At 35.8% G+C, this 27996-nt stretch overlaps 1 protein-coding gene across 4 annotated transcripts in view; it reads right to left on the bottom strand.

The window, feature by feature from the left end:
• BAZ2B (bromodomain adjacent to zinc finger domain 2B) overlaps positions 1-21822 on the bottom strand; it is a 154276-nt gene extending 132454 nt beyond the window's left edge. For all 4 annotated transcript variants that reach the window (XM_068967110.1, XM_068967114.1, XM_068967112.1 and 1 more), the window contains exon 1: positions 21678-21822. In XM_068967110.1, the coding sequence (XP_068823211.1) occupies positions 21678-21822 (145 nt within the window). The remainder of the gene's footprint in view (positions 1-21677) is intronic.
• Positions 21823-27996: the final 6174 nt, after the last annotated feature.

Genomic DNA, 27996 nt, shown 5'->3' with positions numbered 1-27996 from the left:
ATTAAGTTTCCTGATTTGATAGTATGAAAGCAGAATATCAAAACTCACACTCTAGGCTACCATAATTTACTGTGTGAAAACTATTGTGCTCTGTGTTAAAAAAAAATATAAGGCTTCCTTATGATCCTGTTTATAGCAGACCTGGCTATGCATTGCAATATAGTTTGAATAAAGTATGTTTGAAGTAAATTAAAAAAATGCAACTTAAAAATAAGTATAGTTTTCGCTATCATTTAGTTATCAACAAAATCTCTCCTCTTTGCTTTTTTATTCTCTGAAAACTAAGAGGAAGTCATCAAAGAGATCAGAGTGTACTCTCATTGACTGATATAAGCCCTAAATTCCTCATTGAAATAACACTGTATTTTCATTGAAGTAGTAAGATTTAAATAGATGATTACATCAAGTATATCTTACATCAATCAGCCTTCAAGGTAAAAAGTTCTGATTGAAGGTTGAGGTCCCATTATTACAAAGCAGTTAGTAGATCTTATAGGGAAGATACTCAAGAGTCTATACAAGTAAGGCCCACAAATAAAACTGTGAGGGAGGAGGGCAGGGAAGGACACAAAATTGGATATATTTTCTTAGTCAGCCAACCTTAGTTTCTGTTTATTAAAGCCTAAACAGAAAAATCTGTGAGTTTGGTACTTTTTATGTAATCAGAATTCTAGACTGCAATTAGCACTAAAATTAAGTCAAAACAAAACAGAATCTGCTACTAGAAAAAAGGGAAATTACTCAAGTATTACTATTTTTAAGAGTATTGCTATGGTATCACAAAGATTATGTAAATTTTGAGTGGGGTGGGGTTGGTGGGCAATAGAATTCTCAAAGACCCAGCTAATTTCTCTAAAAAATGAGCCTATATATATCAGTAAGAACCATTATTTATTTTCACATGTGATTACCTATAAAATCTCCAATTCTCACTAATCAATTCAACTTCTGACATCACATGTCCTTAATCAACTGCTTATTTATAAGCATACTGTGGTCAGTTACATTTTCCTCTATATTAGTTTTCTTGATAAACAAGATGAATTGAACATTCAGTTTGTAGATTTTAGAATCATTTTTAACTTATATTTTACAAAATAATAATTCTTAAATTATATTTGTCAATTGTATATATGTATTAATAGCAGTGATTTAATACAAAAAATTCTGTGAGATAAACTCAAAACTATACAATATATTATAAAAACTCAGAACAGATTGAAATTATAAAGGATCAGAAACTGATAGAAATATTTCTACAACAGAAGTTAACTGTTAGCCAGAACATTTTCTTATTGTGAAGAAATAAATGAGCAAGGTTTACCTTGGAGTCTCATGAACCAAAAACATGAGTAATATCTAAATGCAGTTGTCACTCTTGCAGCAATAAGTAAGAATCAATTTTAATTAAAAATCAATTTTACACAATTTGATAATAAAAAGGTTCTTTTAAAAAAATGCATTTAGTTTTTAATTGAAGGTTAACTGCTTTACAGAATTGTGCTGGTTTCTGTCAAACATCAACATGAATCATTCTTTTTCTAACTCTAAAAAGTGTGATAGCTAGAAAGAGCTGAATATAAGATTTCAACAAAATATGAGCTTTACTCACTGTAGATTCAAATAGGAAAAAAAGTAGTTTGTACACAGAGTTATATCTATGCTTGACAAAATTACGAAGAGGCTACCTTACTCTGTTTTCTTATTCCTTTTTAGAAAACTCCTGTTGAACATAATTGAAGCATAGAAAGTACTCATGTGACAATGGAATCTATACGACCTATTTATTCCTTGTTGATAAGAAAATGTTCACTTTTGTATATAGTGGAGATCAGGCCCACATTATACTGATTATAGTGATACTATGCATTATTAAGAGCACATATCAGAGATTTTCTTTGCTATACATGGATAAAGTTATACAACTGAAGGAAAATAATTTCACACTACATTTAATAATCTCTACTAAATTTTGCCTATATAACAATATAGAAGTCAGTGATAAAAAGTATATCTTTCTGATTAAATGGCTTTGTAATTCTATATATATTAATAATTTAAATATTATTATTCCACACTTTTTATAAAAACAGCTACTAATTCCATGTAAAAACCTTCCAGAATTATTCTGTTCTTTATTCAAGTGTCTAGTAATTCAGACATTTCATGAACATATTAAGTTCATATTAAGTACAGGTGCTATGCTTAGTAGTTAGCATACAGAATAAGTAAGACATAATCCTGAGCCTTAAGGAACTCAATGATTTGAACATAATTTAGGTAGTGTAAGACTTTGGGCTCCAAAATCACTGCAGATGGTGATTGCAGCCATGAAATTAAAAGACACTTACTCCTTGGAAGGCAAGTTATGACCAACCTAGATAGAATATTCAAAAGCAGAGACATTACTTTGCCACCAAAGGTTCGTCTTGTCAACGCTATGGTTTTTCCTGTGGTCATGTATGGATGTGAGAGTTGGACTGTGAAGAAGGCAGAGCACCGAAGAATTGATGCTTTTGAACTGTGGTGTTGGAGAAGACTCTTAAGAGTCCCTTGGACTGCAAGGAGATCCAACCAGTCCATTCTAAAGGAGATCAGTCCTGTTCATTGGAAGGACTGATGCTAAAGCTGAAACTCCAATACTTTGGCCACCTCATGCGAAGAGTTGACTCATTGAAAAAGACCCTGATGCTGGGAGGGATTAGGGGCAGGAGGAGAAGGGGACGACAGAAGATGAGATGGCTGGATGGCATCACCGACTCAATGGACATGGGTTTGGGTGAACTCCGGGAGTTGGTGATGGACAGGGAGGCCTGATGTACTGCGATTCATGGGGTCGCAAAGAGTCGGATATGACTGAGCGACTGAACTAAACTGAACTGAAGACTTTTTCACACCACAATGTATTAAACAAGTTAGTTAACATTATAATATTATGAACTGGTATTGTCACACACACGAATCAGTAACAGATCCCAAATACCTAAAACAATGTCTTGTACAGAGTAGATATATAATAGGTATCTGCTGAATGAATCGATTTATTACTCATTAATAACAGAAGGTGCACATGCATGGGACTAATTCCAAAGACTAGGAAGTTGTCTTGAATTTTCATTTAAACTTGCAAGAATTCTTCTTACTAGTGTCCTTTTGTCTTCCACTTAGGCAACCTCAAGTCCTAATTTTTAAAAATTACCACTTGGCCTTTTATTTCTCCTTGATTTCATTTAGGCCACATGCTGGATTCTATCACACAAAACTCTACCACTCCAAGATCTTAAACTTAAATTTTTCTAACCACGGTTTCCACATTTCCATTTCCACATTTCTCAGCATGCCTTTTGGTCTCTCTGTCTTCTACCTCTTGACCCCATCTATCTCTTTCCCTCTCAATTCCATCTCACCATCACTCATTAACCTTGAAAGAAAATTCTTATACTTGTATGTCTACTTCCTCCTCAGTTCTCAGAATCTCTAATACCTTGCAAAGTCTAAGTCTCCCTTCCATTTTGTCTGTAAAGGACCTTAAGTTTTCCTAACCACTAGATTTCAATAATCTCTGCTCTTCTCATTCTTAACCTGACTCTATAAATCTGGCATATGATTGCCTCTTCCTTATTAAAACCCATTTTCACCCTTAAGATCCAGGTCATGGAGCTATTTTGATTTTCTTATTAACTATATTTTTCAATACTACTACTGTGTGCCTTATTGGATTTTTTTCTGTAAATATAAGTAAGATTCCTTAAGATTTTGTCCAACCATCTCCTTCTTCCACTTTTATGCTTTCTTCCTCAGTCATTTCATGTACTTCCACTGTTTTAACTATCACTTCTACGCACATGAATTCTAAACCAGGATTTTAGATCCTTGAGAACTGGATCTCGATCATCTCAATCATCTGCAAAACTTGGCATAATATGAAACACAAGTACTTAATAAATGTTTTCCATTATTATATTTTTGGTCACGTTATTTCTATACACCCTCCATGCTTATGTAACATGCTCTTTGACTTCTTTTGCCTTTTATAATCTTAACTATACTTTCATAATAATTTCAAGAAAATATACTCCAAGAAGTATCCCTGAATCTCCCAGATAGATACGTTTTGGACCCTCTTTGAACATTCAATTATTCACAATGTTTTATCAGACCATCGCTAGGGTATAAGGTTGTAAAGGAATGAGCCATTTCTTAATCATTTTTACTCTCTACAAAACACTGCAGAAAACAAACTGTTAACAGTTGCAAGGACAACACTTTATAATACCTGCTGTGGATAACTCCAAAAATGGTAGTTTTCAATTCTCTGTTTCTCTCTTCCTTTAAAAAGTGAGAGTAACCAGGAGTCATTCTTTAAGTGATAAAAATATACCTCACTTTCCCCCTCTGTTTCAATTATAAAAAGCATTCACAATGTTATTAAAAGCTCTTTGGGTACTTAGAAGCTGATTTAATAACATCTATGCTGTGGCTTTAATCTTCTTATACAGCAGAGGGTGCTGTTTAGATTACACCCTTGGTTTCATTGTCAGGTTTCATAGCTCAGTTGGTAAAGTAGCTGGCTGCAATGCAGGAGACCCCTGTTCAATTCCTGGGTGGGGAAGATCCTCCGGAGAAGGGATAGGCTACCCACTCCAGTATTCTTGGGCTTCCTTTGTGGTTCAGCTGGTAAAGAATGCGCTGGCAATGCGGGAGACCTGGGTTTGATCCCTGGGTTGGGAAGATCCCCTGGAGAAGGGAAAGCCTACCCACTCCAGTATTCTGGCCTGGAGAATTCCATGGACTGTATAGTCTAAGGGGTCGCAAAGAGTCAGATGATTTTCACTTTCACTTTTTCATTGTCAGGACAATGTCCTTAACCTTCTCCAACTGTCTTGAAACATCATGCGACTGTTCATAAGATTTCTAATCATAGACTGGAGAAGGCTAAGTGAACTCTGCAACTACATTTTTAAAAGTATATTCTGTATTAATAAATTAAAAAAAAAACAGAGCATCTTCCTATAGGAAAGAAAATTCAACACAAGTCAAACTGACTCTTAAATTTATGAGTGCAAAATAAAATTATTTGAATATTAGAATGCTTTACTTTTGGAGAAGTGATTTTTCTACATTAATAAACCTATAATCAGAAGATCCTCTGAAATAAAAACCTGGCATGATTAACTCTCAAATTTTGCTCAGAGAACACAACTGAAAACTGCTAAATTACATCATAAAATGAAAATAGTTTTAGAAGACCATAATTATTCTTTTTTACAGATATTAACATTCAAGCATACTTTCAATATTATGAATGCAACTTTTTTTTGGTTTCCATTTTAACTGATAAGTAAAAATGTGAACTTACTGCATAATGAGAATACATCTCTAATGCCTAAATTGTTTACATTATAATAAGCTGACTACTTTTTAGCACAGCTTTACAGATTTTACTAGCCAATCCATCTATAAGTGATTAAAGCAGTTACAGAAATGCCAGTGTCTCAGGAACAGTGCATGTTAACTGTGAGTACCTTTATTAATATCAAATGAACCTCACATAACAATAAAATAAGGCCTTTTCCCCCCACAGGAACAAAATTACATGAATACCATACTAATGTCTTGAACCTATACTATGAGTGGACAAAATCTCCTACCAATCAGGAAAAGTCTAGATAACAAATTGAAACAAAATGATTATAAGGAATAAGTATGCTTAAAGCATCTAATCTTTTTTAAAAAAATTAAGGAGACCATTTATTATGATAAAATTCCACATATGCTGCTTTTTGTATGCTACAAATGTCTTTGTTATTGCTACACAAACTTGTTGCAACATGTATTCTCTTATCTCTAGTTTTTTAAACTGTTAGCACATTTTACAGCATTGCAAAATCAGCGTCTAGTATGCAACCCTCAAAATGTGTTTAATCGTCAAAAATGGTAGCACAAATAAAGGTTACAAGAGTACTTAAACACTGGTAATAACTGAACTCAATACAGTGAAATCACTGTAAGTTAAAGAAATGCTCAAATTATTTGCCCATATATTAAAATTACTAAACATATTAACGCTTAAATATTCTGAAACTCACAATGTACAAATTCTGCTAACTTGAACTTTGACTAAAGAACAAACAAAGAATTTCATAGTTAATGGTGACAAGACAATCAGCCACCAATAATTTTCATTTTATTTCTTTATTCTTACAACTTTTTCAGTAGTTAACCTTTATATTTTAACATTTAAAAAGCATGGTATGGAAATAAAGTCATTCTTTTTATTTTTAAGTATTTGTTTTGAGATTGTTTTAGACTCACAAGAGTTGTAGAAAATAGTACAGGGTTCCAACCTTCCCTTATGTTAACATTTTATATGATAAAAACTAATTTTCAAAGCCAAGAAATTGACCCTGATTAATTAATTAATTTATTCAGATCTCAGTTTTTCCAGTAGTGTCCTTTTTCTGTGCTAAAATCCAATCCAGGATCTCACATTGCATTTAGTTACTGTGTCTTCTTAATTTTCTCTAATTTGTGACAGTTTCTCAGTCTTGTCTTTCATGACCTTGATACATTAGAGTACTAGTCAGGTACTTTGTGGATAGATCTCAGTGTGGGTTTGTCTGATGTTTTCTCATGACTAGAAGAGGTTAAACATGATAGGGAAGAGTACCCAATGTTTCCTTGTCATTGGGTCCATGATGTTTCTATGTGGGACTGCTGACATTAACTTTGGCCACTTGGTTAAGTTGGTAACTGCCAGGATTCAATATAAAGTTACTAATTTCCTTTCAAACAGTCTTTTTACTAGAAAAAAAAATCATTAAAAGTCTAGGTAGCCTTGGGAACAAAAGCTAATACTTTATAACACTGAACCTGGTGAATAAGCTTTTGATTCAGTTCACTCAGTGATGTATCAATCCCCAGGCAAATAACTATTCTTAAAAGACGGGAGTAGCTGCTCCTCTGGAAAAAAAGTATTTTTTGTTAGATCTAATGAAAGAATTTAAAGTTCACAGATTAAAACACTAAAATTATACTATATTTATATATTCCTATATTCAAATATAGATGTACTTTATTTTTATAATGAATTATAAAAAATCTGAAAACAAGCTTAATTCTAAAATTTTATTTTACTTATGCTTCAATAAATAAGTCAGTTTTCCCATAATAAACAAAAATGACTAAAAGCAGCTTTGAAAAACACATTTCTTTCATTGCTACATTAATGAAATGTAGCAATTTCATTGCTACATGTCTTTAAACTCCTGTCTCTACTCCTTTAAACTAGAAGCATATTTTACAGCATTGCAAAATCAGCTTCTAATATACAACCAGCAAAGTACAGCTAATCATCAAAAACAGTAGTGCATTCATATATTACCTTGCTACAGCTGCCATAACAAAGTACCCACAAACTGAGTGGCTTAGAACAACAGATATTTATTGTCTCAGTTCTGGAGGCAACAAAATTCAAAAAACAAGGTGGGGGCAAGGCCATGTCCCTGAAGATGCTAAGGAAGAATATGTTTCATTATTCTCTAACTTTGGAAACTTCAGGCATATTTCCTATGTCTCCAGATGGGCTTCTTTCTGTATCCATCTATGTCTAACCTTCCCCTTTAATAAAGATACCAGTAATTTTGGTTTAGGGCATTGATGCACTTGAAACTAAGGTGGAGTTACTATCTTGAAAACAAGGTGATTTGTTCTGCTGGCTTAATGAACACTTTACTGTTACTCTTTTGCACTGAATTTTGCATATTTCTGGGAAGAGGTGAATTTGTCCCAAAATATTCCATCAGTTCAGTTCAGTTCAGTCGCTCAGTCGTGTCCAACTCTTTGCAACCCCATGAATTGCAGCACGCCAGGTCTCCCTGTCCATCACCAACTCCCGGAGTTCACTCAGACTCACGTCCATCAAGTCAGTGATGCCATCCAGCCATCTCATCCTCGGTCGTCCCCTTCTCCTCCTGCCCCCAATCCCTCCCAGCATTAGAATCTTTTCCAATGAGTCAACTCTTCGCATGAGGTGGCCAAAGTACTGGAGTTTCAGCTTTAGCATCATTCCTTCCAAAGAAATCCCAGAGCTGATCTCCTTCAGAATGGACTGGTTGGATCTCCTTGCAGTCCAAGGGACTCTCAAGAGTCTTCTCCAACACCACAGTTCAAAAGCATCACTTCTTCGGCCCTCAGCCTTCTTCACAGTCCAACTCTCACATCCATACATGACCACTGGAAAAACCATAGCCTTGACTAGAAGGACCTTAGTTGGCAAAGTAATGTCTCTGTTTTTGAATATACTATCTAGGTTGGTGATAACTTTTCTTCCAAGGAGTAACTGTCTTTTAATTTCATGGCTGCAACCACCATCTGCAGTGATTTTAGAGCCCCCCAAAATAAAGTCAGCCACTGTTTCCACTGTTTCCCCATCTATTTCCCATGAAGTGATGGGACCGGATGCCATGATCTTCGTTTTTTGAATGTTGAGCTTTAAGCCAACTTTTTCACTCTCTTCTTTCACGTTCATCAAAAGGCTTTTTAGTTCTTCTTCACTTTCTGTCATAAGGGTGGTATCATCTGCATATCTGAGGTTATTGATATTTCTCCCGGCAATCTTGATTCCAGCTTGTGTTTCTTTCAGTCCAGCGTTTCTCATGATGTACTCTGCATAGAAGTTAAATAAACAGGGTGACAATATACAGCCTTGACGTACTCCTTTTCCTATTTGGAACCAGTCTGTTGTTCCATGTCCAGTTCTAACTGTTGCTTCCTGACCTGCATACAGATTTCTCAAGAGGCAGGTCAGGTGGTCTGGTATTTCCATCTCTTTCAGAATTTTCCACAGTTTATTGTGATCCACACAGTCAAAGGCTTTGGCATAGTCAGTAAAGCAGAAATAGATGTTTTTCTGGAACTCTCTTGCTTTTTCCATGATCCAGTGGATATTGGCAATTTGATAGTTCATGGGAAACACAGTTGTCTGTAGTATTGATGTAATAGCACTTTCTTATATGATCATGGTTTAAAGGAATATCTTGGTTAAATACATATTGGTTAGATGTGTAAATGCTCATATCATCAGCACACATTAAATGATTTTATACATAATTTCCAGGGGTGGGTTAAGAGTAGCTTGTGAAGCAACTGGAAGTGAATGGTGACAGAGAGACTATCCAGGGAAGACTTGGTGATAAGGGTCTCTCATACAGAGAGCAAGGGAGAGAGACTGTGTAACAATTATTGTTATAGATTCATGGCATGGGGAAATATTTTCCAGAATTATGAATTAATTAACAGCCTAGAATTCGTTTTTTTTATACTTATGAACTATATAATGAAGGACTGCAATGCATTTTGCATAGCTTTCACTTCTTTGAAATTGCTGCTTTCTAAAATTCTCTTATTTTCACATTTTGTTGGGGAACCCAACTACTGATCAGTAGCATTTCACTCAAGAAATGGCAATAGTTGGACATTTCTGAATTTTTCCATATTGCTCTTTTTCTTGTTATATTTATACTTGATTTTGAAGGACTGATTATGCTTGTGTCACTGCAAGCAATCAGGACCCAGTCACTGTGTAACACATAATGATACTAACTGTACAACAAAGCCCGAGTTTTTACCAGCTGTAAACCCCTAGAGTTAGGTGTCTCCTCCTAATCCATTCATCTATACCATGGCGTTTTCTCTTCACACTCAGAGGATTCATAAGGTTATTTGCCTTTAGGGATTTCACTTTCTTACAGCATGAAATGATGAAGGCTGATAAAAGGAGAGATTACATTTTAAAAAAATAATAAAGAACAGGAAAGCAAAGCTAAAAGAAACAGCAGCTCTAATTTATTTCTCTGTGAGAGCCTCAGGTCTCCTTAAGTGTTTTCCTATTTTGGCTCTTCAAATCCAGTCTAAGCTAAAATGAAGAGGTATGGTAGATGCTGTTACACATAGGCACAGTTCCCAAAGACCCCAGTAGGGTAAAGACCAAAAGGAAGCAAAACTGAAAGAAGATAAAACAGGAGAGCTGAGTTCAATCTCTGGTTTGGGAAGATCTCCTGGAGAAGGGAATAGCAACCCACTCCAGTATTCTTGCCTAGAGAATACCATGGACAGAGAGCCTGCTGGGCTACAGTCCATGGGATCGCAAAGAGTTGGACACAACTGAGCGACTTTCACTCACTCACTTAAGGACCCAATTTACAAAGACATCACATGCTAAAGAACAGGAGATTAGGATTCCAATATATCTTTTTCTGAGAAGAAAGAAAAAATTATATCCATAACCTCGGGTTCATTTTAAAATTACTTAATTGTTTGGAAAGTATGGCTTTTCTTTACTAATTTACTGCTAAAATTCTAATGAAAACTCCAAAGTCCTAACCATAAAAGTTATGCAAAATATATTTCAAGAATACCTGGTGCCTTGTGATCAAACCATTCATTAAATAAATCTACGGAAAGGGGGAAAAAAGCTAGATAGTGAACATTCCATGGTCTTTATTTGTGACTTACAGAGGTCTAGAATATAGACAACTGAAAAAGAAAATTGTTATAATAGTTCATATAAGTACTCAAAGACTGAAATGAAAATCCAGCTTAATCCCCAAACCCTCAAGAACAGGCCTATCTCATTCTCTTCATGGTTCTCTACTGACAGTAAACATAAGTTCCATCTTTTAAATAAGAATTTTTAATTAACAATTTTATTTATTCAATGCCTCTTCAGTAAAGTCAACTCATCTTTTAAGATTCTTTACCTTGAGGCTTATAATGCCCGTCTCCAACTAAAATCTGCAGTTATTTGGTATCATCAGAGTAGGGCAAGCTGCTGCTGCTGCTGAGTCACTCAACTGGGTCTGACTGTTTGCAACCCCATGGACCGTAGCCCACCAGGCTCCGCTGTCCATGGGGATTCTCCAAGCAAGAATACTGGAGTGAATTGCCATTTCTTTCTCCAGGGGATCTTCCTGACCCGAGTAGAGCATAATATAGCCTAGAAAACATTAGAGTAAATTTATCATCTAACTTACAAATCCTATTTCTGCAATTTCATCTCTCCTTCCCTCTCTTTCTTCAACAATTGTTTCTTAAGCACATATTTTGTGCCTGGCACTGACTGGATACACACTGACCAAAGAACTCTGTATGGTCCCAGCCTTTTAAATGTAAACGGGACAAACAAGTAAAACACCACCAAATCTATGATTATAAATTGCGAAGGGTACTATGGAGGAAATTACTAGGTGTAAAAACAGATAATAGAAATTACCCAGACACTATGAACTAATTAATGTTTCAGGATATTTAACCTGAGACAAAGCATGAGAATCAGCTTATGTAATTCCTCTAAGACAAAGAGAGAACAGGATTGAGATCTTGTACAGTTCCTCTAAGACAAAGAGAGAACATGTTTGAGACCTTAAGTGGGAATTAGATGGTGGAGGATGTATCAGTTTTTATTAAATTGAAATGTACAAAACAATCAACTCAAAATGCCTAAGTGAAAAGGTAAATGTATTAATTCATGTAACATAAAAGCTTTTAGAACTAACACCCAAAAAAGATGTCCTGTTCATTATAGGGGACTGGAATGCAAATGTAGGAAGTCAAGAAACACCTGGAGTAACAGGCAAATTTGGCCTTGGAGTACAGAATGAAGCAGGGCAAAGACTAATAGAGTTTTGCCAAGATAATGCACTGGTAATAGCAAACACCCTCTTCCAACAACACAAACTCTACACATGGACATCACCAGGTGGTCAACACCGAAATCAGACTGATTATATTCTTTGCAGCAAAAGATGGAGAAGCTCTAAACAGGAAACAAAAACAAGACCAGGAGCTGACTGGCTCAGATCATGAACTCCTTATTACCAAATTCAGACTTAAATTGAAGAAAGCAGGGAAAACCGCTAGACCATTCAGGTATGACCTAAATCAAATCCCTTATGATTATACAGTGGAAGTGAGAAATAGATTTAAGGGCCTAGATCTGATAGATAGAGTGCCTGATGAACTATGGAATGAGGTTTGTGACACTGTACAGGAGACAGGAATCAAGATCATCCCTATGGAAAAGAAATGCAAAACAGCAAAATGGCTGTCTAGGGAAGCCCTATAAATAGCTGTGAAAAGAAGAGAAGCGAAAAGCCAAGGAGAAAAGGAAAGATATAAGCATCTGAATGCAGAGTTCCAAAGAATAGCAAGGAGAGATAAGAAAGCCTTCTTCAGTGATCAATGCAAAGAAATAGAGGAAAACAACAGAATGGGAAAGACTAGAGATCTCTTCAAGAAAATTAGAGATACCAAGGGAACATTTCATGCAAAGATGGGCTTGATAAAGGACAGAAATGGTATGGACCTAACAGAAGCAGAAGATATTAAGAAGAGGTGGCAAGAATACACAGAAGAACTGTACAAAAAGGATCTTCATGACCCAGATAATCACGATGGTGTGATCACTCATCTAGAGCCAGACATCTTGGAATGTGAAGTCAAGTGGGCCTTAGAAAGCATCACTATGAACAGAGCTAGTGGAGGTGATGGAATTCCATAAGCGCTATTTCAAATCCTGAAAGATGATGCTGTGAAAGTGCTGCACTCAATATGCCAGCAAATTTGGAAAACTCAGCAGTGGCCACAGGACTGGAAAAGGTCAGTTTTCATTCCAATTTCAAAGAAAGGCAATGCCAAAGAATGCGCAAACTACCACACAGTTGCACTCATCTCACACGCTAGTAAAGTAATGCTCAAAATTCTCCAAGCTAGGCTTCAGCAACATGTGAACCGTGAACTTCCTGATGTTCAAGCTGGTTTTAGAAAAGGCAGAGAAACCAGAGATCAAATTGCCAACATCTGCTGGATCATGGAAAAAGCAAGAGAGTTCCAGAAAAACATCTATTTCTGCTTTATTGACTATGCCAAAGCCTTTGACTGTGTGGATCACAATAAACTGTGGAAAATTCTGAAAGAGATGGGAATACCAGACCATCTGACCTGCCTCTTGAGAAATCTGTATGCAGGTCAGGAAGCAACAGTTAGAACTGGACATGGAACAACAGACTGGTTCCAAATAGGAAAAGGAGTACGTCAAGGCTGTATATTGTCACCCTGTTTATTTAACTTCTATGCAGAGTACATCATGAGAAACGCTGGACTGGAAGAAACACAAGCTGGAATCAAGATTGCCAGGAGAAATATCAATAACCTCAGATATGCAGATGACACCACCCTTATGGCAGAAAGTCAAGAGGAACTAAAAAGCCTCTTGATGAACGTGAAAGAGGAGGGTGAAAAAGTTGGCTTAAAGCTCAACATTCAGAAAACGAAGATCATGGCATCCATTCCTACCAATCCATGGGAAACAGATGGAGAAACATTGGAAACAGTGTCAGACTTTATTTTGGGGGGCTCCAAAATCACTGCAGATGGTGATTGCAGCCATGAAATTAAAAGACGCTTAACCCTTGGAAGAAAACTTATGACCAGCCTAGACAGCATATTGAAAAGCAGAGACATTACTTTGCTGACTAAGGTCCATCTAGTCAAGGCTATGATTTTTCCTGTGGTTGTGTATGGATGTGAGAGTTGGACGTGAAGAAGGCTGAGGGCCGAAGAATTAATGCTTTTAAACTGTGGTGTTGGAGAAGACTCTTGAGACTCCCTTGGACTGCAAGGAGATCCAACCAGTCCATTCTGAAGGAGATCAGCCCTGGGATTTCTTTGGAAGGAATGATGCTAAAGCTGAAACTCCAGTACTTTGGCCACCTCATGAGAAGAGTTGACTCTTTGGAAAAGACTCTGATGCTGGGAGGGATTGGGGGCAGGAGGAGAAGGGGACAACAGAGGATGAGATGGCTGGATGGCATCACTGACTTGATGGACATGAATCTGAGTGAACTCCAGGAGTTGGTGATGGACAGGGTGGCCTGGCGTGCTGGGATTCATGGGGTCGCAAAGAGTCGGACACGACTGAGCGACTGAACTGAACTGAACTGGGAGATGCTTTAGATAAAGAAGACTGGTTGAAAGTTTACTAGGATTTAATTTCTCTTTCCTCTCTTGGCTCTATTTACTCAGATAGGCCCTTCCTTTTAGGTTTATGGGACAAAAAGGTTATACTTCCTCACAAGTACCAATAAAAATCCTACAGTGGAATCTCTTTGCCTTTGACTAAGCTCACGTGCCTTCCTTAACCAATCACTTAACCATCATTATATGGGAAATATGATGTTTGGATTAGTTAGATTGTGTCACATATGCCATCCCAGGAGTCTAAGGTAAAACGGTTTTTTAAAAAGAAAGTGACTCATTTTGGGGGGTGATAACTTCAGGTAATGAGGGAGTAATAGTGAAGTGGTCACAGAAATCATCCACAGAAAATTATTACAAAAATTCGATTGAAAACAACAATAATAAGATACTGATAAGCAGAGAAAAGCTAGGAGAAATTTTAGTCTGGAAAAAAAGGTAAAAAGAAGGAGTAAGAAGTATGACTTTGTTGCTTTCTGGTCCCATAATGCTGTCCTAACTACACAGCTTTAACTACAGAAAACAGTGGAAGATGAAACAACAGGCTTATCAACTAAAGGTGCCAGAGGTCAGACTCCAGGCTAAGAAAACATCAGGAAATCAGGAAATTTAAAGGGGAAATCTTGGCAATGTTCAAACCATAGAAAGAATGATACTCAAATTCAGAGCTTAAACTTTCCAAATGTCTAACTACAAGTACTGTGTACCGGGCACCACAAAATAGCAAGCAGAGAACGTAGAGAAAGACAGAGCTCCATACAGCAGATATGCTCAGTTTGATGTATCTCTTAATTGAGTGCATACCTTCACCATGATTAGCTTAGACAGCAGAAAGCCTGAGGTGTCAGAGAGCAGAGTCCAAAGCTGGCAGAGCAGCTGGAAATCACGGGCTAATCTTACAAGCAAGGAAACCACAAAGAGAAAGAGATGTATCTCTGCCAAGTACATGGCTGACCCAACAATTCTCACAGGCACAGAGAAGACCCACCAGGGCCAGTCTGAAAAAGTGGCAGTGGGAAGCCAAAACATAGCACAGATCATCATTAGTACGTTTTTTAACCACAATAAAACTAAAATGGACATCACTTTAAAATTATAAATGTCAAATTACTAACTTTTAAACAACAGTGAAAGAAGAAGTCACAAAGGAAAATAGAAAATAATTTCACTAGAATGATAATGAAATGAAAATATATCAAAATTTGAGGGATGCAGCTATAGTTGGAAAGGGAAAGTTTTAGCATTAAGTGCATATATGAGAAAATGAGAAAAGTCTACCATAAATAATCTAAGTTTTCCCTTTAAGAAATTAGAAGAGAAAAGGAGGAAATCACACACATTTGAAAAACAAGGAAATAATAAAGGTAAAAAAATCAATGAAACATAAAAAATAATATTGAAAAAAAGTCAATGAAACCAAAATTTAGTGTCAAAAAGGTTGATAAAGTTGATAAAGCTCTAAAGGAAAAAAGGCACAAATCATTAGTATCAATAATAAAAGAGAAGATATCATTACAAATCCTATAGAGTCAAGGATAAGGTACTATTTGGAACAACTCTGCACTTATAATACAACTTAGATGATATGGGCAAAATGTGAAAGACATCAACTACCAAAGGTCATCCACAAAGAAAATTATAAATCTGAATAGTTTTATACTTCTATTTTTAAAGGTGAACTCCTAGGAATTCTCTGGTGGTCCAGGAGGCAGGGCTCTATGCTCTCACTGCTGAGGGTCAGGGTTTAACTCTTGATTGAACCAAAAAAAAAAAAAAAAATCCCACAAGTTGTACAGTTTGGCCAAAAAAAAAGTTGAACTCCTGATTTAATATCTTCTGATAACAACACTGGGCTTTCCAGGTGGCTCAGTGGTAAAGAATACACCTGTCAATGCAGAAGATGCAGGAGACAGGTTCAATCCTCAGGTCGGGAAGATCCCCTAGAAGAGAACATGGCAACCCATTCTAATATTCTTGCCTGGAAAAATCACATGGACAGAGTGGTCTGGCGGGCTACAGTCCATGGAGTTGCAAAGAGTCCTACATGACTGACCAACCGAGCACACACACACTCAACATCAAACCAAACAAAAAATATCCAACTTCCAAGCCTAGATGACTTCAGAGTGGATTCTACCAAACTTTTAGAGAAGAAATGCTATCAATTTGATATCAATTCTTCCCTAAAAAAGGTTTTCAAGAAGCAAAGACTGGTCAATTGTGTCAATTCTTCCCAAGGGTTTAGTGAGATGAGGACAGAAAAATGGCATTGCCGTGGATTGACATACACATAAAGATGAGAAAAAGGGGAAAGCACATACAGCTATATATTTTGAGAAGTTTGGTTATAAATGGAGGCAGAAAACAGAGTCACAGCCAGAAGAGTGTTTGGGTGAAAGAAGGAAGAGTTTTTGGTATGTATTACTTTTTAAGATGGGAGATACTAAGTGCAGACTTTTATACTAATGGATATGGTAATAAATAGAGATAAATTAATGACACTGTATAGGAGGATTCGGAGAAGGCAATGGCAACCCACCCCAGTACTATTGCCTGGGAAATCCCATGGACAGAGCAGCCTGGTAGGCTGCAGTCCGTGGGGTCGCTAGGAGTCGGACATGACTCAGCAACTTCACTTTCACTTTTCACTTTCATGCATTGGAGAAGGCAATGGCAACCCACTCCAGTGTTCTTATCTGGAGAATCCCAGGGACAGCGGAGCCTGGTGGGCTGCCATCCCTGGGGTTGCACAGAGTCGGACACGACTGAAGTGACTTAGCAGCAGCAGCATAGGAGGATTGGCATCCTTGTAAAGTCTTTCTGCAATTTTTATAAAGGAATTGATAAGTATTTATTATTGTGATAGTTAAGAGCCAACATACAGATACCAAGTGGGGAAGGGGGGTGGGATGAATTGGGAGATTGAGATTGACATATATACACAACTATGTATAAAACAGATAACTAATGAGAACATACTGTATGGCACACAGACTTGCACCCTTCTCCCAGTTATCCAAGTCACGCCAGGGCTTCTCTCTCCCCTGCTGAAACACTACTTTGACCAAATCCATTCATTATACCCCATGACAATCTGCTTACAGTTTATCTCTGGAATCTTGTTTCTTTCTCCAGCTCCAATAATTCCTAATTTTGGGCTTTATTATTTCTCACTCATATAAATTAAGCACTTTCTAATGATCTTTGCTTCAGACCATACTGATGCTCTATATGCTGCTAGAGCTATCATTTTCAAAGCATTAATTCTTCTACTTAATCAACTATGAATAAAAATAAAGGTTATACTTTACTAGGCCCCTCCTCTATGATCTCATCTATCCTTATAAAATGGATAGCATATTTATTTTTTATTTGAGGTAACTGAAGTTTAGGAATGGGTGAGTAATTTATCCAAATTCACATAGCTAATAAGTAGATAAGCCAAGATTCAATTTCAGGGCCTTTCAATTGCAAAGTCTTTGCTTTTAATCAATATATCCTTCTGTCTAAACTCTTAAGCATGGTGTGTGAAGTTCTAAATGATCTGACCTGAACCTACTCCCCAGCTTGACCTCCTGTCCCTCTGTTCCACTTAACCATAGCAGATATTGGCTATCCGTTCTCTCCCTATTCCTTACTAATAACGTCTGTTTTCTTCAGGATGGCAATATGCTCAGCTAAAAACTAATTTTCCTACTCTTCCTGGAAGCTGAGATTACCATTCACATAATTCTGACAAAAGAGATGTTAAGTGGAAATCTCTAGATGGGTTTCTGGGAAAGCTCTTTAAAAGGAGTTGAAGTAATCAGACATACAACTTTTTCCCTCTTCTACTCCATCCTCTTCCTTCCTGGAAAACAGTACTGTAGGTGGATCAGCCTTCTAACAGCCATGAGACAGATATTGAGCATGAAACTCCCATAGGTCAGAAGATAGGATATATTTAATAAAATTAGGAGCAGGTCTGTGATGGTACTGCCCACCTCAGAACTGTTACCTAAAGACTAGTACATTTATTTGACCTGTGTTCCTACTTATAGTTAATTGTTGTTAACTATGTTAATCATTGTTAACATTACTATTCACTGACACATACCCTACACTGAGGCCTTACTGATCAATTTGGAATCTCCTCAATATACCATGATTTGGCACACTTCTACAGAGGTAGGCCTGCAATTAACTTTTCAGTCACTAACTTTAAAAGTAGGCATACTCCAGCTTTAACACGCGAAGTTTAAACAGCTTCTCTGTTTTATATATTCAACATTTTACAAGTCTTTGTTTGAAGGGTTCTAACTCAAAAAATGGATTGAAATCCAGTGATCTATATAGCATAGTTTAATCACTGAAATATCTCAAAGTTCTATGCTTTTTTTTCATTAGGCCAAATGACCATCAATATCAAACAAATCCACTCTGTAAAGTTTAATTTTGCAACTCTGATTAAATACTATTCTTTCAGCTTTTGTTCAGAGATAATATGGGAAATAATGTTTGAATACCTATAAAACTGGCATATAGGATACTGTGTATCCCGTGGTCTTTTATACAAAGGTTCTGGTGGTATATACCCCAAACCACTCAGGTGAAGTAAAGGTCTGTTTTTCTCTGAGGAACTGATACATTCACCAGCACTAGTATGTGAGCTATGTAGCCCACTATTTTTTTTTAAATTCTTAGCAGCTAGTTTTTTGTCCAATGTCTGTGGCTTCCTTCAGCTAACATTTTTATACTTTTTAAAGTCTATCTTTTGATATTTTAGTTAATTGTTTTGTTTATGGTACCAGTGTATTTATTGAAAGCTATCCCAAATTATTGTTTAAAAGTAGGCAAGTTATTTTTTTAAAATCATACTTTAAAAGGAAAAGAAATATAACTTCTGATATGACCAACAAGGCCCCTATATGCAGATAGCCTTAGATTCATCAATCTTTGTTGCAGTGTAATTTTCTATCCAAGTTACTGCAAGAAAATTAAAGGTGTGTTGTGAGAGACAGTCCTTCATGGTCCCTGCATGTTGTTGCTGGGCATGCCAAGAATGCAAGGTCTTGACCACTCTTTAAAACTGGGCACTTTCTCAGGACTGCAGTGAGTAATCTTGATGGATGAGGTGACATCTCCTTCCAGAGTGGGTGTGCTTTTATTTACTACAAAAGCAGCAGGTTGCTAAACTAAGCATTCCTTAGCTGTGACACAAACCCACTAAATGTGTAAAATTCAACTAAGTCTCTCAGTGTTGCCCTATGGGATTTGGGATACCTGGGGAATCAATGCCAACATGACTATTTGCTATGCCATAGTCATAAGATCTCTGACCAAGGAGTCTCAAGTCTTCTGCCAGCGTCATAACAGTAACAGGCTAACTTGTAGGTGTGTATAACCCCAGACCCTGACAAGATGTTGATTTAAAAGAAATTAGTTGATTATTCAAACTTTGAAAGCAGGTTTAAATTATTTGTAACTAACAGGAATTCCTATAGATATATCATTAATGAAGATAACAGAGAAAGGCCAATTAAAATAACCATTTAAAACAATAATGTCCTCAAAGGGACCATTAAAGAACTGGTGAGGTACTGATATTTTAAAGATGAAAATTCTGTTTTGTTGTCTCTATACATCAAGAACATAGAGGAAATTCAAATTGTTTAAGATAAATAAGGCAGGCCCATTATCACTTTATAATTTTACTTTTAAAAGGAGAGAATTATCAGACACTGAATAGGCCAAAAATAACAAACAGGTAAGAGAAGACAGGAAAATTTGACAAACTGAATTATGTAGGACAACTGAGCATTTTCCATACATTATAAGGCTCTACTTTAAACATAAACCACAACACTGTGAAAGTTAAAAATAGAAAAAATTTTTTTCTTAGAAAGTGAAAAAAACTCCTGTCGTAGGTACTAAAATTATATTCTGTTGATTAATAAGTGATATATCCCAGAATAAATATAGAAATAAATTATAGCTTCATTCAGTAAGAGTATCTGCACATAAAAACTCTACAAGATATTCTAGTGGAAAATAAATGATAAAAATTAAGTCCTTTATAGATGAGGAAATCTCTAATGTTATTCAATAACTAAGCATACTCTGTCTGTCTGCAACTCCCACTACCAGTACCAAAAAATTGCATTCAATGTGTGACTAGTCAGAATTGTAAACAATTCAAATGCCACTAATTCAGAAAGCTACATGAGAAATAGCTAATAGCAAAGTGTCTAGAAAACTCAAGGCTCTGTACTCAAGGACTGAAAATTTCAACACTGAAAAAAGGACATTTCCCTAGAGACATTATATATTTTAAATATTAATTCACAAGTAAATACAAAGTAAGACAGCAAATTCGAAGAACACAATGAAAGGAGTTGACAACAAAGGAAAGGAGAAGAGTTATAAAAAAGCATGAAAGAATAATTACGAAAATACAGCTGTGTGTTATCATTTAGACAAGGAAAGTTAAGGTAAAATGCCAATTGTGGTATCACTATTCTTGAACACAGCATATCAAAGGCATTCATTATGTTACATATAGCTATCATTTTATACACAAGGGAAATGGGGAAGTTGCTAAATAACCTAGATTGTACAGGGTGCAGGAGAACAGGAATTTTATTCATTTACGTTTTCAATGTAATGGTATATTCTTTTAGTTACTTTACAATTACTAAGATGTTAGAAAATTGTTCTGATAAAATGACAAAACAAAATCCTTGTCATACCACAGACTGGAAAAAATCAGATAATTCAACAAATATATATTTGACAATTTGCGAAGGTATTCTGTCAGCAAACATTCCATATTGATGTATTTTATTCACCTAAAATTATAAACTAATTTTGAAAAAGTGAAACATTATTTAGTTCTAATGCTTATACACATGAAATAAGATAATTATATATATAAGATTAAAAATCTTCCTAAGGATAAAGGAAAGAGTTGATCAACTTTAGGTTAAAAAAGAAAAAAGAGAATGTATTCTACTAAATATCCAAACGTGTTTGGGCAAAAAGTGATTTTGAAAGGTAAAAAATACCTTTTACATAGAACTAAAATTGAGGTCGTTTTCATTTCTGAAATAAAGTTCCTTTAACAATATAACCTTTACTCATGTTTAAGAAAAACTTGTCAAATATCTTTAAATATTTTTCAAAATATTTAAAATTTAAAAAATAGTTTTCATCAAATAAATGATACGTTTTAGTATGTATCTTATGAATGAGGGTAACTGAGGTTTGGTGAAGGTCATTTAAAACACTGGAAGCAAATTTAGGGCAAAGAGGTCCACTGAGGCCTAATCTTACCATCCAGGTTTCTTTTGTATTTCTTTACTCTCTCATGAGCCTATTGTTTTAAAAGATTTTTCATGTATTAATTTATTGATTAAAATGGTCCAAGTAAGATATTATAATGAAACTGTTAAAAAGAGCTTCTAAAAATTATGAAAACATGGAATAAGCAGTGCTACTCCAGTGTGCTGATAAAATCCAGAAAAAGCAGAGACTAGAAGTTTAACCTAGCAATTGTTCAACAGGCCTGAGGAGGTAAAGAAAACATTTTATTCAAAGTTCAATAAAACACTCTGAATGCAAACTAGTAAAAGGATGGCATGCTAGAGTTAATAAAGAGTATTCACCACATGGGTTGATTGTAGAGCTAAGTGAAGCAGCTCCAGTGGAAAGGCCGCCTTTTGAAACTGATGAAGCCACAGAAGGCATAGAGGATGAAGGTGGTGTAGTAGAGGAGGCTGTTGAGGATGGTAACCGTTCTCCAGACTCCATATCTATGGGAAGGAGGCAAACGTTAATTTTTGGTATTAAATAGTAGAATTATGCAAAATAATTAAATATATTTAAAATAAGTCAAACTTTTAGGAATACTTGTTTTAAATATGAAAATAAGTTTAGAAATACATGTTTTCAGAAAGATAAAATATAGAGTAAACAAAAACAATGTAAATTAAAATTCCAGTTAATAAGGTAAGCTTAATACTAAGCATAACGAATCTAAAAAACTTGTATTCTTATATAAAAAAATAAGTCATTTGAATACAGTAACTTCATACAACTATGTGTTGCCATAATCTTAGGAAAATAAGCATATTAACTTTTCATTCTTCTTAAATCACCTCATCATTTATTCACTTACAGCATAATACTATTATCTTAATGAATCAAGAAAATACGACCAAATTATAGTGAAATGTAACCCTGTCTTCGAAATCCAAATAGCAACATACTTCTAGGTCTTAAGCATCCATGAATCTGATCGGGTAATCCCCAATACAGTGAGTCCTCCCAAAAACACAAATATATTTTACAGTTTATCCTAGAGTCTAGTTTGAACTATGGTCTCAAAATGGCTTTAATATGATCCATTTATAAGGACTTGACTTCTAAGCATTTTTGTTAACTTGCTTAGCGATTTTGGGTACTATTTACATAGATCTTATTATAATAGTTTATGTTGATATTAAAATCTAGAATGGAAATGAATGAAGGAGTCAAAAGTTAAGAACTTACAATTATAAAACAAATATGTGATAGGATGTAATGGACTGCATGGTGACTATTCTTAATAATATTTCATTGTACATTTGAAAGTTGCCAAGAAAACAGAGGAGAAACAACCTCAGCTATGTAGATGATACCACTCTAATGGCACAAAGCAAAGAGGAATTAAAGAGCCTCTTGATGAGAGTGAAGGAGAGGGAAAGAGCTGGCTTAAAACTCAATTTTAAAAAAACTTAGATCATAGCATCTGATCCCATTATTTGATGGCAAACAGAAAGGGAAAAGGTGAACGCAACGACAGATTTCTTCTTCTTGGGCTCTAAAATCACTGTGGATGGCGTCGGCAGCCATGAAATCAGAAGGCGACTGCTTCACAGCAAGAAAGCTATGACAAACCTAGACAGTGTGTTGAAAAGCAGAAACATCACTCCACCAACAAAGGTCCGTATAGTCAAGTTTATGGTCTTCCCAGTGGTCACGTATGGTTGAGAGAGCTGGACGGTAAAGAGGGCAGAATACCAAAGAATTAATGCTTTTGAACTGTGGTGTTGGGGAAGATATCTGAAAGTCCCCTGGACAGCAAGGAGGTCAAACCAGTCAATCTTAGGAAAATAAACTCTGAATACTCATTGGAAGGACTGATGCTGAAGCTAAAGCTCCAGTATTTTGGTCAACAGATGCAAACAGCTGACTCATTGAAAAGTCCCTGATGCTGGGAAAAATTGAGGGCAGAAGAGAAGAGGGCATCAGTGGATGACATGGCTGGATGGCATCATCGATGCAATGGACATGAACTTGGGCAAACTCCAGGAGATGGTCAGGGACAGGGAGGGGGAGTGCTACAATCCACGGGGTCGCAAAGCATTGGCCACAACTTGGGCGACTGAACAACAGCAAGAAGAAAACAGATCTTAAAAGTCCTCATCACATGGAAAAATATTTATAACTGTGTGACAAGGATATTAACTGAACTTACCATGGTGTGCATTTCACACTAATACAAATGTTGAATCATTATATGTACACCTGAAACTAATATAACGTTATATGTCAGTTATATCTTATAATCTTTTAAAATCTAGAATAGGTTATGATCATTTTAATACTCTGCATACACTAATATCACAATTAAGCAAGGAAACTGTGAAGTTCACAGTTGCTTAAATGAGTACACATATCTAGGAAGAGACAAAAAGAATACTATTCACATATCAACCATGAGTAAACTTTTATTATTTAAATAATTTAACCATAGAAAGATTTTTGTATGGAATTCTATAGGCGATTCACATAATTACTACCTGTTTTCTAAGAAAAACAATTTGATTTCATTTAACACTATTTCATTAAAACTATTTAAAACTATTGATATGCTCATATCAACATATGAAAAGATGCTCATCATTGCTAATTATTAGAGAGATGCATATCAAAATTATAATTAAGTACTACCTCACACCAGTCAGAATGACCATCATTAAAAGTCTGCAAATAACAAATGCTGGAGAGTATGTGGATAAAAGGGAACTTTCCAATATTACAGGTGGAAATGTAAATTAGTGCAGCCTCTATGGAAAACAGTATAGAGGTTATTCATTCAACTGAAAATAGAGTTGCCATATGATTCCAGCAATCCCACTCCTGGATGTATATCCAGACAAAACTATAATTAGAAAAGATACAAGCACCACTATGTTCTTGTTCTTACTAGCACAAAACCAACAGCCAAGACATGGAAACTACCTAAATGTCTATCAACAGGTGATTAAAGTCTTCCACACAATGGAATAAAACCCAGCCATAAAAAGAATGAAATATCCCATTTGCAGAAACATGGATGGACCTAGAGATTATCATACTAAGTGAAGTAAATCAGAGAAAGACAAATATCAGGTGATATCACCAATATGTAGACTCTAAAACATGACATACATGAACATATCTACAAAACACAAACAGACCCACAGACATAAAGAACATTCTTGTGTTTGCCACGGGTTGGGGGTGAGTGGGAAGGATGAGTTGGGAGTTTGTGATTGGAGATACAACTATTATATAAATGCACATACACATACATAATGCAAACTATTACATATATACATATGTATTATACATGTATATATACACATGTAATGGAAAAACAAGGTCCTACTGCAAAGCATAAAGAACTATATTCAATATCCTATAATAAACCACAAAGGAAAAGAACATGAAAAAGTAATATACATGTATAACTAAATCACTTTGCTGTATAGCAGAAATTAACACAACACTGCAAATCAAGCATACTTAAATTTAGAAAGGTAAAATAAAACACTGGCCAATTAAAATAATGCAAGATTAATCTTTAAATTATTGAATCCATATGGTATGTATATGATTTTTTTAAGATAGATACATAGGGTAAAAGAAATCTCAGGTTGACACAACAGCATCATTAATAGAGCAATTTCAGTAAATTTTCCAGTCATACACAATTCAAAAACTTCTCTTCATATTCTGACATTGCTGTCAATCACCTCCATAGAAAATGGTACTGCTATAACTAGCAAGTGTCACTATGAACAAGGCTAGTGGAGTGAGCACCTAAAAGATGATGCTGTGAAAGTGCTGCATTCAATATGCCAGCAAATTTGGAAAACTCAGCAGTGATCATAGGACTGGATAAGGTCAGCTTTCATTTCAGTCCCAAAGAAAAGCAACGCCAAAGAATGCTCAAACTACTGCACAATTGCACTCATCTCACACACTAGCAAAGTAATGCTCAAAATTCTCCAAGTCAGGTTTCAACAGTACATGAACTGTGAACTTCCACATGTTCAAGCTACATTTAGAAAAGGCAGAAGAACCAGAGATCAAATTGCCAACATCTGTTTGATCACTGAAAAAGGAATAGAGTTCCAGAAAAACATCTACTTCTGCTTCACTGACTATGCAGAAGCCTTTGACTATGTAGATCATAACAAACTGTGGAAAATTCTTCAAGAGATGGGAATACCAGACCACTTGACCTGTCTCTTGAGAAATCTGTATGCAGGTCAGGAAGCAACACTTAGAAATGGACATGAAACAACAGTCTAGTTCCAAATCGGGAAAGGAGTATGTCAAGGCTGTTTACTGTCACCCTGTTTATTTAACTTATATGCAAAGTACATCATGAGAAATGCTGGACTGGATGAAGCACAAGCTGGAATCAAGATTGCCGGGAGAAATATCAATAACCTCAGATATGCAGGTGACACCACCCTTATGGCAGAAAGCAAAGAACTTACAAGCCTTTGATGAAAGTGAAAGAGGAGAGTGAAAAAGTTGGCTTAAAGCTCAACATTCAGAAAACGAAGATCACGGCATCTGGTCCTATCACTTCATGGCAAATAGATGTGGAAACAGTGGAAACAGTGTCAGACTTTATTTTGGGGGGTTCCAAAATCACTGCAGATGGTGACTGCAGCCATGAAATTAAAAGACATTTATTCCTTGGATGAAAAGCTATGACTAACCTAGACAGCTTATTAAAAAGCAGAGACATTACTTTGCCAGCAAAGGTCCATCTAGTCAAAGCTATGGTTTTTCCAGTAGGCATGTATGGATGTGAGAGTTGAACTATAAAGAAAGCTTAGTCCCAAAGAACTGATGCTTTTGAATTGTGGTGTTGGAGAAGACTTGAGAGTCCCTTGGATTGCAAGGAGATCCAACCAGTCCATCCTAAAGGAAATCAGTCCTGAATATTATTGGAAGGACTGATACTGAAGCTGAAACTCCAATACTTTGGCCACCTGATATGAAGAACTGATTCATTGAAAAGACCCTGATGCTGGGAAAGATTGAATGCAGGAGGAGAAGGGGACGACAGAGGATGAGATGGTTGCATGGTATCACTGACTCCATGGACATGAGTTTGAGTAAACTCCAGGAGTTGGTGATGGACAGGGAGCCCTTTCGTGCTGCAGTTCATAGGGTTGCAAAGAGCTGGAAATGACTGAGGAACTGGACTGAACTGACTGATAACTAGTAGGCTCATAAAGAATTTTTTTTCTCTTTATCAGCATTCAATATGGAAAGGCATAGTTGGTTCTGATGGCTACATGGAACTAATGCTTAAAAGGCAAGTTTTAGGGCATCAGTTACTAATAAGCTTTGAGACATATGGCTGTTTGACAGCAAGGTACATGGCTGATAACTTCCTCTACAAACTATCTTCACCAACAAGTTTCATTTCACTAAGTATATAAAAAAAGACATTTATTTTAAAAATATGAAAATGTAGAGTTTACTGGAAAAGGCTATTTTAAAAAGTTATAGCTGGTAATCTATTGTTTCAGATAATTCTAAAATGTTCTGTTTAAATGTATTACGGAGGCTTCTCAATGATGTCTTGAAATTTTTAATTGGTGTATAATTGACCTACAACACTATGTGAATTCTAGGTATGTGACATAGTGATTCAATATTTCTATATATTACCAAATGATCACACCACAGTAAGTCTAGTTACCACCTGTCATCATATAAAGATATTACAGTATTACTGTCTATATTCCCCATGCTGTACATTTCATTCTTGTGACTCATTCATTTTGTAACTAAGTTTGTAAATGTATTATTTTAAAAAAAATAATGAAAGGATTTGTTTTTAAAATTGCCTTTGTACTCCACAGCAAAAGTAATTTGGGACATAAAATAGATAAGCATTTTAGCTGAGTACCTGGCATATAAGAGCTCAGTGAATAAAAGTCATTACTTGTCATAGGATAATAGCTTATGAACTCTGGGCATATATCGTTCTGTTGATGTAACTTCACTCAAGACGAAAATAAGGAACACCCAGAAGGCATAATCAGCAAACTCTTACATTGCTCATTTAGATCACTCTTCCTGAAAATATTTAATAAAATAAAAAATATACATATATTAATATTTGAATCTACCAATCCACCTTTGTGACTCTATTCTATAGAATTAAAGCACAAATAGTTTATTTCTCATAACATTGTCCAAAAATAAAACAAAATTGAAATCTGGTTGTACAAAAGAGTAGAACTAGAGCTAGTAGTATCAGGCTGGGGGCTCTTTTTCAGTTTCAGTAAAAGTGCAAGTTTCTCTTTTATTCCTGTTCATTCAAGTGGGAAAAGTTTTTGTGCTCAGTTGCTCAGTTGTGCCTGACTCCTTGCAACCCTATGGACCATAGCTTTGCCAAGGTCCTCTGTCCATGGGATCCTCCAGGCAAGAATACTGGAGTGGGTTGCCATTTCCTCCTCCAGGGGATCTTACTGACCCATGGATCAAACTTGAGTCTCCTACATTGACACACAAATTCTTTTACCATTGAGTCACCAGGAAAACCTGGGAAAAATTTATCTCTTTTTTAAAAAAACATGCTTATGCAGCCATTTGCCTTAGAAGTTCTATTATATACATTATTCATGTATTATTTTATTTCAA

The sequence above is a fragment of the Capricornis sumatraensis genome, chromosome 3, assembly GCF_032405125.1.
Source record: "Capricornis sumatraensis isolate serow.1 chromosome 3, serow.2, whole genome shotgun sequence".
NCBI lineage: Eukaryota > Metazoa > Chordata > Mammalia > Artiodactyla > Bovidae > Capricornis > Capricornis sumatraensis.
The sequence above is the reverse complement of the archived record's forward strand: the minus strand, read 5'-3'. Positions and strand labels throughout refer to the sequence as shown.